The 17,500-nt window shown below is 39.0% G+C and overlaps 1 protein-coding gene across 2 annotated transcripts in view; it reads right to left on the reverse strand.

Moving 5' to 3' along the window:
- Positions 1 to 4,185: 4,185 nt before the first annotated feature.
- Positions 4,186 to 17,500, reverse strand: part of LOC135089115 (ADP-ribosylation factor 6) — a 33,929-nt gene continuing 20,614 nt past the window's right edge. For both annotated transcript variants that reach the window (XM_063984367.1, XM_063984366.1), the window contains exons 2-4: positions 15,357 to 15,553; positions 12,575 to 12,773; positions 4,186 to 11,493 (exon numbers count right to left, since the gene is read on the reverse strand). In XM_063984367.1, coding sequence (XP_063840437.1) covers positions 11,351 to 11,493; positions 12,575 to 12,773; positions 15,357 to 15,542 — 528 coding nt within the window. In that variant the 5' untranslated portion in view covers positions 15,543 to 15,553 and the 3' untranslated portion in view covers positions 4,186 to 11,350. The remainder of the gene's footprint in view (positions 11,494 to 12,574; positions 12,774 to 15,356; positions 15,554 to 17,500) is intronic.

Here is a 17,500-nt window from a genome sequence, read left to right on the forward strand (position 1 = left end):
ATAATAATAATAACGACAACAGTAACAACTGAAACCTATGTACAGCACCACAGCACTCAAAATAATAATAATAATAATAATAATAATAATAATAATAATAATAATAATAATAATAATAGAAATAGTAAGGAAAAAACACGCACGCACACCAAAACGAAAATAAATAAATAAATAAATAAAAAACAAGTAAAAAAAAAAAATGTCAAGGATTTGTTATTATTGCGTAATTATCAGTCATATATACAACGGAACAAAAGTTAATAATAAAAAAAAAACATCATACAACTGTTATTTACAAGATCAGCATAAAAAGGAAAAATATTTATTACACCCATAATCCACCAAAGCAAAGTGGATATTATTATCATCATTAGTTTCCTTTTATTTATTTCACTTTTCCATATCTTCACTCATACAAACAATATGACGATCTAGCCTAACTTAACCATCACCTAACCTAACATAATGATGATGATGGTGATTGTGACGAAGGAAAGGGAAAAAAAAAAAATGGCATTGAAAAAATAAAATAAATAAAAAAATAAAAATAATAAATAAAAAATAAAAACTTGGAATGAACGGGGAAAAAGTATCAGACTGGGAATGAGAGAAAAATAACTGATATTGGGAATGGCTGGGATGCAATATTAGGAAACTAGGAATGGAGAAAGAAATAATGAGGGCTGGGAATAGACGACAATATTGAAACTGGGAATGAGATAAATATTGAACTGGAAATGATGATAAACAGGAATCTAAGAATGAGAGATGGATGGGAATGAGGAGAAATAGCAATTTTGAAATGAAGATATAAAATTAAGTTGATAATTAAGAGATACAGAAATCTGGGAATGAGAGAAGAATGTGAAACTGGGAATAGAGAGAAACAGGAATTTGGGAATGAGACAATTGTTAAACTAGGAATGACAGGAATTTGGGAATGAGAAAATATTAAACTGGGAATGAGGATAAGAAAGAATTTAGGAATGAGAACAAAATATTAAACTAGGAATTAAGGAAACAATAATTTGAAACTGGTTATATGAGAAATATTAAACTTAGAATAAGAGAAAAAATGAGACAGATCGAGAGAGGGGAAAAAAAAAGGGAGAAAAAGATAGGAGAGATAAGGAAAGTATATTGCATGTATTAGTACTGTATTTGTTTCCATTTTCATTAAGTTGTGCTTTAAATATTTCTGTTTCCTTCGTTCTTTCTTTCCCCATATGCAACAAGAGAAGATTATAACAAGGAAAAGGATGGGAAAGAAAGGAAAAGGGAAGAATGAGTATGCATGAAAAATTTTCTCTTTTCCTTACATATATATATATATATATATATATATATATATATATATATATATATATATATATATATATATATATATATATATATATATATATATATATATATATATATATATATATATATTTATTTATTTTATTTTTATTTTTTTTTTTAAGTTCAGTAATTCCCACCATAACTTTCATAAATAGCAATAGCTTGAGTTAATGACTTCTGTCACCACCACCACCACCACCATCATTACTATCTCATTAATTAGGTCACCATCACTATTTTCTTTCACACAATTTTTCAGTCTTGTTATATTCCTCACTCTTCACTGTCATTTAGTCATACAATATAGTTCTAATTTCTCTCTTCATCAAAGGTCTCTGTTCTTCATCAATTTCTTCTTTTTCTTCTTAGTTTCGATGTCTACTGGTTAGTATTTCTCTTACGTTGTTATTCTCAATTCCTTATTCTTTTAAACCTTCATTTTGTATTTCTTCTTTGGTTCTTCTATTCTTTTATCAGTTGTTCCTGCTTCTTTTATTTTTTTTACCCTCTGTTGTTTTGTAAGTATTTCTTGTTATTTTGTATTCTTCATCTATTATTGTATTGTTTCATGGGTTCTGTTCTTCATCAGTTCTTTCCTTTCTTCATTCTGTACAATTTCTTGGTGCCTATTTATTTACATTTGCTTCTTTACTTTTCTTCCTTCCTTAACTTTTATCAGCTCTTCATACACTCCACTAACACTCCTTTTACTACTTCTAATCCACACTTTTCCAGCCTTTCATAAACTACATCAAGGGCAGCACCATATGGCCCTGCTGTGGTTGCCTCTTATTCTTCATTCACTCCCGTATCTCAAGTCCACTTCAAACACTGTAACACTCTTCCACCCACACGGACATTAGTGGCATTTTGAAACGCTTCATTCTCTCCTCAACATTCAGAGGGTGATAAATTATGTAGGTTCCCATGGGTGTTTCTTGACTAATGATGTGGAATCCCTGCTAAACTATCACTAGGGTCATGAAAACATCCCTTGAAAACCATGGAAGTTGTAGAGATGAGGTGGTGAAACAGTTGGGAATCCAGGCTTTATCTTGGACACTCTCAGCCTGGGCATGAAAGAGGAAGCCAGTGTGATGAAGAGGAACTGCTGGGCATCTTATGTACTGTAGTGGCTAGATTTGTTACTCTTTCTATCTAAATCTTCTAAAACAGCGGGGGGGTGACAGTCGAGGAAGGGGGCACCAGTTTGTCTTGTCGTTTTAAGCTTACTTCATCTATCGGACTTGTTTACTTATTCTATCACTTTCTATCACTTCTAGCATGCTAAGGTTGATATGAGAGGAACCTGCCGTGTCTCATATAGTTGGTTCTGGTGTGGTTAGGTTATGGTTTGCGCTGCATTGCTTCACAGGGAGTGACTGAGTGAGGGAGAAAGGGACTTGTGGTATTTCTCTTTGAGCATGTATTCTTGTACTCACACACACATCCTTTCTTTTTTTATGTCTATTTTTGCACTGAATCTTTACATGAGTTTTCTGTGTCATTGTTTTCCTATTTTCAGCACTCATATTCCATCTTCTTTCCTATCTCTAACTCACTCTTCTTCTTCAGCATGTATTCTTGTACTCACACACACACACACATCCCTTCTTCTGTTGTCTACTTTTGCATTAAATCTTTACATGAGTTTTCTGTGTCATTATATAATGTTTTCCTATTTTCAGCACACACTCAATCTTCTTTCCCAATTCTAACTCGCTTCTTCCTGAGTGCATATTCTTGTACTCAGACACATCCCTCCTCTTCTAACTTCATCCATACTAATTTCTACTTTTGCTTTGAGTTTTTATGCACATTTTCCATCTTATCATGTTTTCCTAGCTTCTGTACACACATTCAATCTTCTTTCCTCTCTTCAGGTTAATTTATACTTAAACACTTGTATGCATCTTTTCACAACCTTTCCTTTAGATTCCTGTAAGTGTTGTTAGCTTTTCCTGTCTAAGAGAAAACAACCATTACTTTACTGAGTTGAAATGTTTCACAACTCAAAATGTATTCTTTACATAACTAAATAAAACAAACACTATCTTTCAAATCCTCTAATAATGTGTCTGTCTTTCCTTCACAACTAAAGATAATAAAAATAACCATGACATCTGATTGAGCTGAAATGTTTTACAGCTCAAAATTAATTTTTTATAAAACTAAAAGAAGCAAATACTACCTTTCAAATTTTGTAACATGGTCTGTCTTTCCTTCATGATTAAAGATAGTGAAATAACAACCATGATATCTGATTGACTGGAAGTGTTTTACAACACTAATTGTGTTCTTTTATAACTACAAAAAGCAAATACCACCTTTCAAATCCTCTATAATACTGTTTTGTCTTTCCTTCATGACTAACAATGATTAAATAACAACCATGATTTTGATGAAATGCATGTTTTACAACTCTAAATATTCCTAATAAAACTAAAAAAGGCAACAATTACCTTCCAAATCCTCCAACAATGTGTTTGTCTTTCATTCATGTCCAACAATGACAAATTAACAACTGTTACTTTGATGAATTGCACACTTTACGACTCAAAATGTTCCTAGTATAACTAAATATGCCAGACAAAACAAATACCCTATTACTTTTCAAATCTCTAATATATACGTCTTCCATTCCTGTCTAAAAATAATGGAAAAACAACCATGATTATGATGAACTTTACACCTCACTTTACGACTCAGAACACCACTGCCTGATGTAACTGAAAGATGCAAGTAAGGAGCATCTATCTTGCTGAAAACTGACATAAGCTAACTCTAATAGTGCTAAATAAAAAAAAAACGTTCAAAAAGGGGACAAAAAAATAGAGCAGCATAATGAGGATTCTCTTTCATTCATTCATCTTTCTCACTCAGATCACATCACACATATTTCTTCATTTTAACACTGTGGAATATATTATCACACTTCAAGTCCATGAAATGCATACATGTACAGTTGGGTCATAAGTCATGTAGCTTCTTGCAGTCCCATTCCTTCTGTGCTCTGCCTCATCTTCAGTCTCTAGGCCCTCTGATCCACTGACACCCTCCTTACAAAACCTGGGATGGGTGGATTTGTAGCAGATCCAAGGACTTCAGAAACAGGAGATTGAGCTGAATTAAGAAGTGTAAGATTAAGCTGCTATAAGAGGAAGATAGAATTAGAGCACTGTGTAATATATTAAAGAGTTAGATACCATATTAGAATACCTATGATTGAGAGGATACATTGAATTATGAAGTGTAAGATAAAGAGCTCTTATAAAGAGTCAGAAGAATCAAATAGTACTGTTAGATGTTAAAGAATTAGGTTCTATATCAGGAAATCTACGGAGATGAGCTCAATGAAGAGAACTGTTACAAGGAGAGCATACAATCAAATACCGTTATATAAGGTATTAAAAAACTTGATCCTGTATCCAAACATATTAAGCTAGTGTGGAAAAGACATGACATGAATGAAGAGTAACCTAAATGTCTAAAAGGAATAAGAGATCATGAAGAAAGGAAATGGAAGAGCTGCTAAAGGTGAGCTACAACACAGGACAGTGAGGAGGTGGACACAACTGCTGTGAATGAACAATGAAGTACCAGAGTCACCTAAGAAGTCTGAAAGAATGGGAGGTCATGAAAGAAAGGAAAAGGAAGAACCAAGAAGAACTGTTAACCCTTTCACTGCAATACACTCCAATTCTAACCACTAAAAGCAATGTATGGAGTCTTTATAAGTATCTACAAGAGAGAGGTGAGGATAAAAAAGAATAATTTTATTTTTTAGCCAGTAGAATGTTTGGAGGTGGCTGTGAAACAAGAAAAGATGTCTCAGAGTAGTCAGTGATTAGGGGAAAATATGGCAAACAGCAGTGAAAGGGATAAAGGTAAGTTACAATAGGGATCAGTGAAGAGCTGGACATGACTGATGTGAATAAAGAGGTACTGGAGTTACCTATGAAGTCTGAAACAGTGAGATCATTAAGAAAGAAAAGAAGGAAAAGGATCCTAGAAATCTTAAAGGCAAGTTACAATAGAGATCAAAGAAGAAGTGGATTGGCAGACCATCAGACACAGTGAAAGAGTCTGTACACAAGGTTACTTGACTTATGACCCCGACTGTACATCCTCACACTTGTTACAGAGGGACATAACAACAAAACAAAAGAATAACTGATACTTTACAACAACCAAGATTTTATACAATGGACCTGCAAAAACCCAATAAATAACATAAGCCATTGATACCTATATATAATAAAAAAAAAAGTGTGGATCTGTACTTATCCAGAAAAAAAAAAAAAAAAAAAAAACCAGGTGCAATGCAGTTTAAATAAATTTGAATGCAAAGAAGTCAAGCTAAGATTTTTTTTTGTTACAATATTCTTAGCTGTGAAGAAGAAAAAAGCAAGAATGGAAAGGAATAAATAAAAAAGCAAGAAAATATAGACAAAGGAAGAATGAAAAAGAAAAAGAAACAAGAAAAATAAGGATAAGAACAAGGAAGAAAGACCAAAAGAAATATAAGAAAAAAGAAAGACAGAAAGAAAGGAAAGAAAAGAAAAACAAACAAGACAAACAAGGACAAGGACATGGAAGAAAAAAAAAATCCAATGACTTCCTTACATTTTCACAACAAAGATTAGATTAAGTTACACAATTTCTCTCAAGCACATGATCTTTCCATTTATAATTAATGTAATCAAACAAACAAGCCACAAGGAACCTGCTGCATCATCTTAACACAGGAGAAAAAAAAAAGCCAAACTGGAGAAAGTATAGCCAGAAAAGAATAAATAAAAAAAAGTAATAATAACAACTTGCCATGGTAAATAAATAGTATACCAGACAAAAAATAAATAAAAATAAAAAAACAAATAAAATGTACAGCAACTTCTTGCCATTCTTATTAACCCATCAATCACAACAACAGAATCTTCACATCATTATAATTAACATGGTACTGTTAATCGACAGAATGGGAAGTGCAACGATGGAGGTTACATAGCTTACTCATCATTATCATTATCATCATCATCATCACCACCACCACCACACAAAATCACTCAATACACAACAAAAGAGATTTTCCAGGCTCCAGTTTCCAGCAGAGGTTAATATTGATATCTGAGGTCACCTATGATTCCTCCTACATCTATTTTTCAGGCTCCAGATTTTACTAGAGATTAATTTTGAAGTCTGATGTTGCCTGTGTTTTCTAAGTCTATTCCCAAGCCTCCAGGTCCAAATAGAGGTTGATTTTGACAAACAGATGCCCTATGCTTTCCTTTAAGTCTAATCCTCACATCTCATCACTAGTAATAAGATGCAGACTCAATATAAAGTCCCCGAGAGCCAAAGATTTAAATGTGGCCTACGGTTCCTCTGAAGTCTATTTCCCAGGCTTAAGATAAAAGTAAAGGTTGGTACTGACATCTGAGGTGGTGTATGCTTTTTCTTAAGTCTGGTTCGCACATCTTATCACTACTAATTCAATACAAAGTCTCAGTGAACCAAAGATTTAAGTTCACTCTAAAGGTTCTCTGGAGTCTAATCCTCACATCTCTTCACTAGTTACAGGGTGACTCAATGCAAAGGCCCAGCAAGACAAAGGTTTAGGTGCAAGTTTCAATGTGTGTGTAAAGGGAGTCAATACTGGTGCATGATTAAGTGTTTCAACAAGGGCATGCTGCAATTTCTGGGTTGACTGCAATATTGTAACCTTTCCTTTCACTGTATTATGCATGAGTGATATTTGTGTTTTCTTCTCTCTTTTGTTTCTCTCTACACATGTGTTGGTTCTATTTTTTTTTAATATCATCTTTACTTTTTTCCTTTTTCTATTTTTCTTGTTTTTTTTTTTTTTTTTTTTTTTTTGTCTGTTTCCTTCTCATTTCTATCTTTATCCTTCTCTGTGTCTTTCTCTTTCCCATCTATCTTTGTCCCCTCCTGTCTTTCTTATCTTTCTTTCTTCTCTTTTCTATCTGGCTTTTGTTCTTGTTTCTTTATTTTCTCTTCACTCTTTCTCCTCTAGCTCTTTCTTCTATTTCTTATACATTTTAGTCCTTTTCTATGTGTTTCTTCTATCTATTTTTTCCTCATTTCTGTCTCTATCTCCCTATTTCCTCTAGTATAGGAAACATGCCTCATTCTTTGTCAGTCTGTCTGTCTCTCTTCTGACTCCTTCAACAAGCTAGTTAATGGTCACTAATCTCAAAGGGTCACAGGACTCAATCTTCTCCCCAGGCAAAGGGTGACACAACACAAGTACAAAGCTGACCAAATGATGACAGTATGATGAGTAAAAACAATGATTTCTGTAAACATCTGATAACCCATAGCAATGTAGACTTTTTTTAAACATCTGATGAACACTGTTAAAGATTATTATTTTTTTATAAACATCTGACAAACAAGAGGATTTGCATATGTCTTTTTTAAACACACAAGGAATCACAACTTTTTTATACATCTGAAAAAAAAAACACATAATTACAGGGATTGATATATATAAAAAAAAAATAAGAGCAGGCAAGCCACATTATAGAAATTTGAACATCGTAATATGTGTGAACATTGCAAAAACCTCTTATAAACATGTGATGCGTCCTGATTATATATATATTTTTGAGTATATATATTTTTATGACAAATGACACATATAACTGAACAGTATCGCTTAATTTTTGTATGAAGCTTCACCCGAGAGGCACAGACGTGATGAGAACTCAAGTAACACACCAAACTCACTGTCAATGCACTGTTTTCTATCAATCTTAGTTTCTGTGACCTTCTTGTAATCTCCTTGCAGAGCTTGACAACTAATAGGCTCTCAACAGATCAGCAAGATTCAATGAAGAACACCAATCAGAGAGAAAGAGAGGTATACCAGACTCACTTCTACTACACTGTTTTATGTCAATCTTAGCCCCTCTCATTTGTTGAGTCTCTTTACAAAGCTTGACAAGAGACAGACTTAGCAAATCAAGGGGTTTAAGACACAATGACACTAAACAGGTAGAAAGTGAAGCATACCAGACTCACTTCCACTGCAATCAATCAATGTCAATCTTAGCTCCTCTGATCTGTTGAGTCTCTTTGCAAAGCCTGGGAAGTGATGGATTCTAAGACCAGGGGGCTCAAGATGCAATGAAGACATTTAACAAAGAGGAAGTAACTGTGGCAGACTGTACTCAATGAAAGAGTGAAGAAGAGAGACTGAGGAGTGAAGGAACAGATGGTAATTGAGTGTGGAGTGGACAGTGTCTGGGAAAAGGATGGACAAGATTCGATGAAAACGCTACACACAGACAGGGAGTGTGGCAGGTTACTTTACTTCTCACCACACCTGCCTGATCCTGGCTAATTTCCTCTCCATCACTGTTGCCTAGTGTCATCCAACTCTGTGAGGCATGAATATTAACATCTGGAGTCTCTCTCTCACACACACACACACACACACACACACACACACACACACACACACACACACACACACACACACACACACAAACATACATAAACACCCACACACATTAGGTCATGTCCACTAGAAAAGGACAACATCTGTACTTATGTAGCTTGGGTGAAAAAATCTCTTATATATATATAAACCAACACATGTCTTACTTAGCCATACGACCCACGCATCTCGTACTCAAAAAATATACAGAAAAATATGCAGGAGAGGTGAGGGGGCAAGGAAACCAACATTTACATACATCAAAAAGTTCACAAAGGAAATGATGAATCAATGAGAAAAGAATTAATACACACTGGGGAAAGCTGAATGATAAAGTCTCCTGCATGCCTCGTACACTCACTCACGCACTCACACGCGCACTCTCCCGCTCTCTAACTCTATGTACAGCACGGCAAAGCACGTCCTTAATCGCAAACGCACTTCCTTCCAGCCTCGTTAGGTATAAACACGACCACACAGGGCCCCTGAAACACTACTAGCCTAACCCCACTTCGTAACGAGTGAATCTAGCTAACTAACTCACTCACTCACTTAAACTCGTCCTGTTCCTCTCTCTCTCTCTCTCTCTCTCTCTCTCTCTCTCTCTCTCTCTCTCTCTCTCTCTCTCTCTCTCTCTCTCTCTCTCTCTCTCTCTCTCTCTCTCTCTCTCCCTCAGGTGCAGGAGCAGTGACACTGACGCCTTGGCCAGTCACTGTATCAAGTCTAGCGGCAAGCGATGGAATGCAGCACGAGGGAAGCCAAATAACCGATAATAGTAGAAAAAAAAAAAAAAAAAAAAAAAAAAAAAAAGATAAACTCTCTCAGAAGTGCATGAATCTGCTGGCATTTTGAGGCTCTGACATGGATAATCACGTCCACACCGACATAAGCAGTTTGTGCCCCGCCTAGTAGTAGTAATAGTAGTACTATCTCTGCGTATTATTTACAAGGGGGAGGAAAGGGGAGGGGAGAAAATAAGAAATATGCATCTATCAGGGTGATATTACCGAGGAAAAAAAGAACGCCGGAAAAAGACGTGTACATAAATAACAGCACTGCGCTCCCACACACGCCTCACACACCAAGGGGAAGATGTGCCATGACCACACAAGGCAATGAAGAGGATGAGGAGGAGGAGCCCTGGTGTGGTGGAGGTCTCATGAGGTAACTTGACTTTCCAAGGTGTGAGAAGGAGAGGGAGAGGGAGAAGGAGAGGGCACAGAGGTCTCATGAGGTTCAACTTTCCAGGGAGTGAAGAGGAGAGGGAGAGGACACAGATATCTCATGAGGTACCTTGACTTTCCAGGGAATAAGAAGAGGGAGAGGACATGGGGGGGGTCTCATGAGGTTTGACTTTCCAAGGAGTGAAGGAAGGCAAAGGAAGAATTCATGGTGTGGTGAGCAGGGGAGGGGAGCAGCACCTGGGACGCTATATACAGCACGGGACACTAAGGTAATCAGTGCAGTGCTTGGAGCTGTCTTTGTGCGCAGGAAGAACCAGTGAGATAGGACATCACAATAACAAACCCCGGGGTGCTGGGCGGGGTGGGGCGGCGCTGAGGGGCACACATCAATATGAGTGGCCCCACTGCCCCGACGCTTGCCCCGCGGTACGAGGGTCAAGCCCCGAGAGGGAGTCACCCGACGGTGGTAACTCTGTGTCGTCTCGCTAAACGGAAAATGTCGTCAACTAGTGAGAGTGTCGCGCCGCCGCCGTGACACGACGCTGCCTGGACTGCTGTGGTGGGTTGCCAGGCCGCGATGGACCGCCGATTGTGTTTTCCTTTGATTCGTGTTGTGAGCAGCTTTAGTCTTTTCCTACATTTTGTCTGGTCAGTTCACCAATGTTCAACGGACTACATACGTACGTACCAGGAAAGGAAGAGATAAACCATTGAAGAGACAAGTTCCTACTGACTCTGGACTACAGGAGATCATTCTAACCATTTGGCAGTCTTGTTCAAACCTTAATACTCAAAGAACAGAGATAAAAAATATATATATAATGTATATATATATATGTATGTATATATATATATATATATAAATGTCCCTCACCACCACTCTTCTGACTCTGGTGTGCACTCAGTCCACTTCCTCCGCACACACACACACGCACACAAATACACGAGCAGCTGGGCTTCAGGCAACAGCTGCCCCACAGTCTGTCAGCACCCAGGCCAGCTTGCCCTGCCCTGCCCTGTCCTGCCCTGCCCCACCCTGCCCTTCCACACACTCAGCATCCCTTGTGCGTTGGCTTGGCCTGGCTTGTGTTAACCCTGCCCTGTTTGTCTGGTGCGGCGGCGGGCGGGAAGCAGCAGTGGTGGCTGGAGGGAGACCTGAGTGTACCGTCTCAACACAAACATCGGACCATGACGCGTCACCCTGGCAGGGGGGCAGAGGCAGCGGCAGCGCCAAGCCTTCCTGCCGACTGGGCGAGGGCGCCGACTAAGATGACAGAGGAGGAGGAGGAGGAAGGGGCGATGATGGAGTGGGAGTGAGAAGAGTAGTAGGAGGAGTGGGAGTGGGAGTAGCGTCGCCCAGTCATCACGACTTGTGGTTGCTGGTGAGCCAGGTGAGCCCCTCGTACAGGCCATCCCCAGTGGTGGCACAACACGGCTGCACGTACCAGTTGCGGTCACGGATCCTGGTCAGGCCCAGCTTCTCCTGGATCTCGTGTGGCTTCATGGCTGCAGTGGAGGCAGAGGTCAGGTCAGGTGTGTGGGGAGGGAAGGAAGGCTATGACTAGACTATTAGGTCTGTAAGATCTAAAAAAAAGGTTAACACTCCTCCAATTTTGGATGATCCTTTTGGCTTTTCTTTAAGGGCTGGCACCTCAGTGGGCCTTTTTCTTCTTCCTTTCTGTTGTCCTAGACTAGTGCCCCTCTCAAAAAAAACCTACTGCCACTGAATGTTGTCCTTCATGGCGGATGTGTCTGGGGATAAAGTCACATTACTTATGTGTGTGAAAACAGTAATGGGAGCTGCATATTACTGGTCACTGTTTCATCTTCTTGTAAGTCTTTTAACTCTAAAGACAGAATTAATTCAACACTGCAACAGTTGTCCTGCTGAGGTGTCTGTGGTATTAATGTTACACCACGCCACTAAGCAGAGCAGCAGTCCTCTCATAGTTCTGCCAGGGTGGGCTGAGAGGCTGCTACGTGCTACCCCAAGACAACACCAACACCACTGCTTAGAGAATTGCTGAGAATGCAGCAATAAGGAACTTGTGCAGAATTATTGTTCTGCTGTAAACCAAGTATTCTTTTTTTGCTGTCCTGGGTTGACTGAGCCACTCACACACCCTCCCATGGCCTTGTCACTGTGCTAAGTGTTTGAAGGAGTGCTGGTAACTATACTCTTTGCACACTCTGAGTAAAGCACTGCATGATGCTTTTTATCACTCCTGTGTGAATGCAGCCTTATCAGTCTCCTCCCAAACCCCCACCCTGTGAGAATGATGACACACAGGCAAAGACAATAAGGAGTCGGTTAGTCACACAGAGCATCACAGATGGTGGGAGTGATGCATCCCATGACCTAAACCAGCCTTTCTTGTTAGCACATTACAACTAAAACTATACTTATCTACAAATCCCTACTACTACCATTTCTATAACAACAATAAAAACAATACCCATTAATAACCCAGATTAACTAGGATGATACCATTACTAATCTTCACATCCCTACCACTACTCTACCACATCACCACCACTTCTATAACAACAGCTACTACTACTCCCACCAACAACCCACCACACTAACCATCTGGGAGGTCCTGCTTGTTGGCAAAGACCAGGATGATGGCGTCCCTCATCTCGCGGTCGTTGATGATGCGGTGAAGCTCCTGCCGCGCCTCGTCCACACGGTCCCGGTCAGCGCAGTCCACCACAAAGATGAGTCCCTGGGTGCCCGTATAGTAATGCCTCCACAGGGGCCGGATCTTGTCCTGCCCGCCCACGTCCTGCAGGGAAGAGTGTGTGTTAGATGGAATGGATTGACTCACCAAGGTTTTATAGATCAGTGCAAGGTTTTATAGATCTTGCAAGGAAATAATGCAAGGAAATAATGTAAGTTTGAATGAAAAAACAGAACAAAAGAGAATAGATTTACTGATCTTAAGGCCTTTATGGGTGCAAGTCTAAATGGAAGAATAGAATAGAATAAATTTACTGCCTAGGGTTTTATAGATCAATGTCTGTCTTGTTTGTTTTGCAAGGAAATGATGTAAGTTTGAGCAGAACAGAATAGAAACAAACAATAGATTTAGGGGTGTAAGTTTGGACGGAATAAAAAAAGAATAGATTTACTGGTCTTAAGGTTTCCATAATAATTTTTTTCAGCTCATTTTCACTATCTGTTTGTCTTGGGAAAGTATTCATCTGATTGTCCTTTATTTGTGGCTCAGACAAGGTTATAATCTCCAGTTTGTAGTACCAAATTATGATTTTTTTACTCATGACTTAGATCTATTTATTCTTATTTATTTATTTATTTATTTATTTTTTGCTGTATTTTTCTTTCCTCAATTTTTTTTATGGTAGTGTTAGCTGGGAAAGTGTCTACCTGTCTATCTTTTATTTGTGGTTCACTCAAGGTTATAATGATTTAGTACCAAATAATAATGTTTTTATGCAAGACTCATACAGATAATTTTTATGGCTATAGTTTTTCTCTTTCTTCATATTTTCTTTATGGTAGTGTTTGCTGGGAAAGTGTTTACCTGTCTATCTTCAATCTGCTTTTAACTCTGTTTAAGGGCTGGCATCTCATTGTTTTTTTTTTTTTTTTTCCCTTTTCCCCCCTTATAATTTTGTTGCCCTTCCTTGGTGCCCTCTGCCCTCCCTTAAAAAAAAAAGTGATTCAGTCAAAGTTATAATGCCCTAATGCTTTCTGTTTTCTGTTCTAGACTCTTATAAACTTTTCCACGCATTTTCTCTCTCCCAGTGGATTTTATTTACAGCAGTGTCTGAAGTGGCCAGCTGTGCTATGCCTAAGCTCCTGGGGTGTAGCAGAGTGGTCTACAAGACACACTTTCTACCAGGGTCTGATTGGTGCTTTGTCTCACCCACCCAGTCCTTGTATATAGACAGTGCATTGAAAGTACCTAGCAGTCTCTTTTCAACCCTATTACTATGACCATCCTTCATTAAGTTCCATACCCCCTGTGGAAATAAACTGCATGGAGCCACAGGAGAGAGAAGAGAATGGATAGTTAGTGAAGTCTTACACCACAGAACCAGAACAGAAAGTTAAATGAAAATTGCCTAAAAGAATTGCAGGTATTAAAGGGAACAATTGTCTAGCGATGAAAGATTTAATTGTGGTTCAGGTTGGGTCAGTCTTATAATGCCCTGCTCTTAGTACCAATTAGGATGTTTTCTTGAGGTTTGTGTTGTTGTTGTCATTGTTGTTGTTTATAAGGACACACTTCATCATATCCTCTGGTACTTTGTTTCACTGTTTTCTTGTTTTTATGACCTTTTTTTGGAGTTTATAATGTTTTCTGGCTGCCACTCCTTTATTCTTTCCTTCTTCATTTCCTCTCTCTCTCTCTCTCTCTCTCTCTCTCTCTCTCTCTCTCTCTCTCTCTCTCTCTCTCTCTCTCTCTCTCTCTCTCTCTCTCTCTCTCTCTCTCTCCTCACTCTGTATCTTATCCTGTCAGTATTTTCCTTCTCTCTCTCTCTCTCTCTCTCTCTCTCTCTCTCTCTCTCTCTCTCTCTCTCTCTCTCTCTCTCTCTCTCTCTCTCTCTCTCTCAACATGACATACCTCCTTTTCTCTCACAATTACAGTTTCCTAACCTCTCCATCTAATTTTCTCTTCCCATTCATGTATATCATTATTTTTCTCTCACATTTACTCTTTCCTCACTTTTCTGTAACTTCTGTTCCCACACACACCCTTTCCTAGCCCCCTGCCCCCCCTCTCTCTCTCTCTCTCTCTCTCTCTCTCTCTCTTGCATGTATCTTTATTCTCAGACACACAGTTTCCTAACCTCTGTAATTTCTTTTCACACACTTTCTCTCTCTCTCTCTCTCTCTCTCTCTCTCTCTCTCTCTCTCTCTCTCTCTCTCTCTCTCTCTCTCTCTCTCTCTCTCTCTCTCTCTCTCTCTGTTTACAATACTGTCTCTGTAATATCTCTCTCTCTGCCACTTACTCACCCTTTGACATCCTCTCTCTCTCTCTCTCTCTCTCTCTCTCTCTCTCTCTCTCTCTCTCTCTCTCTCTCTCTCTCTCTCTCTCTCTCTCTCTCTCTCTCTCTCTCTCTCTCTCTCTCTCTCTCTCTCTCTCTCTCTCTCTCTCTCTCTATCTCTCTACCCCTCTATTAATCTCTCTCTCTCTCTCCATACTCACTCACACAAACATGATGTCCTTTCTGTCTGTCTCTCTACTGTACACTACCAATCTATCAATCTCCACTGTACACCTCACCTCCTTACCTTCACACACACATTCTCTCTCTCTCTCTCTCTCTCTCTCTCTCTCTCTCTCTCTCTCTCTCTCTCTCTCTCTCTCTCTCTCTCTCTCTCTCCGCCACTCACTCACCCAAACATTAAATTTGACGTTCTTGTACGCGACAGTCTCCACATTGAAGCCAACAGTTGGTATGGTGGTGACAGAGTGGCCCAGCTTCAGCTTGTACAGGATGGTGGTCTTGCCGGCCGCGTCCAGCCCCAGCATCAAGATTCGGATCTCCTTGTTGCCGAAGATCTTGCTCAGTAACTTCCCCATCCTGCCTGCCCCTGTGGAAGATGGGGACTGTGAGGAGCTTGACTGAAGAAATAATGTGAAGATTGTGATGGTTTTGACTGTAGAGAAGCATGAAGGCAGAAGAAGACGGAGGAGAGAGAGAGATATTGAGAGAGAGGAAGAATGAAGGTGAAGACTGTGAGGGTTTAATTGAATAGATGTGTTGAGGAGAGGAAGAATGAACGTGAAGACTGTGAGGGTTTAATTGAATAGATGTGTTGAGGTTAAGACAATGACTGAGGACTGGAAGGAGGTAGAAAGGAAGGTAGTGAGAGAAAAATGTGTTGAGAGAGAGGAAGAATGAAGGTGAAGACTGTGAGGGTTTAATTGAATAGATGTGTTGAGGTTAAGACAATGACTGAGGACTGGAAGGAGGTAGAAAGGAAGGTAGTGACAGAAAAAGGAGAGGGAGAAAGTATAAAGATGAGGACTATGAGGATCTGAAAAGGAAGAAGAGAGGAAGGTACTGACAGAGAAAGAAGAGAGAGAGAAAGACAGAGGAAGAATAAAGATGAGGACTGAGGTTATGATTGAAAGGACGAGGAAGAGAGGGAGGTACGGATAGAAAGAGAGAGAAAGTCTAAAGATAAGGGCTGTAATGTTTTGATTGAATAGATAATATGTTGAAGATTGTGAGAAGAAAGAAAGGGAAGGAAGAAGAAGAGAGGGAGCTACTGATAGATAGAGAGAAACTATAAAAATAAACATTGTGATATTTGACTGAATAGATGTGTTGAGAGAATGAGAAAGTATAATGTAAAGATGAATTGTGAGGCTCTGAGAAGAGAAAAGGAGGGAGACTGAGATAGAAAAGAAAAGAATTAGAGAGGAAGCATAACAGAGATGGAGTGGAGACAGGGGAAGAGAAGGAGAGAGGAAGTATAAAGAAATGACAGAAGGAAGGAAGGAAGGAAGGAAGGAAGGAAGGAAGGAAGGAAGGAAGGAAGGAAGGAAGGAAGGAGAGAGAGAGAGAGAGAGAGAGAGAGAGAGAGAGAGAGAGAGAGAGAGAGAGAGAGAGAGAGAGAGAGAGAGAGAGAGAGAGAGAGAGAGCACAACATAAACAAATCAAGGAAAATTAAAGGAAAAGGAAAAAAAGGAAAAAAAGGACAAAAAGTCACACACACACACACACACACACACACACACACACACACACACACACACACACACACACACACACACACACAATAAATAAACAAAAGTAATCAAACCAACCCTTTTTATGTACACACCAACCCACCCTAACACACACACACACACACACACACACACACACACACACACACACTCCCACACACTTTCACACAAACAAACCACAAGGGGACTGAAGTTCTCAAGATTAAGATCAAGGCAGAAGGGAGGGAAAAGGCAGGTATAATGAGGCAAATAACAGGGGTAGTGGCAGTGCTCCAGTGACCTCAAGACCCACAGTGGCTAAGAATGCAGTGTTTCTTAATGTGCTGCCTGAAGGAGCTGGGATGAAACCTTTAAATGTTTGTCTTGCACGGTTTTCTTTGTTTTTGTTGTAATGTTTCCCTTTCCAGCAACTCAAAGGTAACAGCAGAATACAGTGTTCTTTAATGTGTTACTTGAAGGTGCTGGGAAGGAATCTATATGTTTGTTTTGCATAGTTTTCTTTTTTTATTTGTTGTAACATTTCCTTTTCCAGAAACTCAAGGATGATAGCAGCATCAGTTCAAGTCTCAGAGGAAAGTGGGCAGGCTAAAGCTATCACTGTTTGGATGAGGCATGTGGTGCTAAATATTGGTGTTTGAAGGAATGTATACAGTGATAACTTAATATTTCAGTGAGTCTTTTTATATGTCTTTTTTGTTGGCCTTGACCAGATCCCTCTTGCATAAAATAAATAAATAAATAAATAAATAAATAAATAAATAAATAAATAAATAAATACCATAATTGATGCAGCGAGGCCTTGT

This window comes from Scylla paramamosain, chromosome 32, assembly GCF_035594125.1.
Source record: "Scylla paramamosain isolate STU-SP2022 chromosome 32, ASM3559412v1, whole genome shotgun sequence".
Lineage (NCBI taxonomy): Eukaryota > Metazoa > Arthropoda > Malacostraca > Decapoda > Portunidae > Scylla > Scylla paramamosain.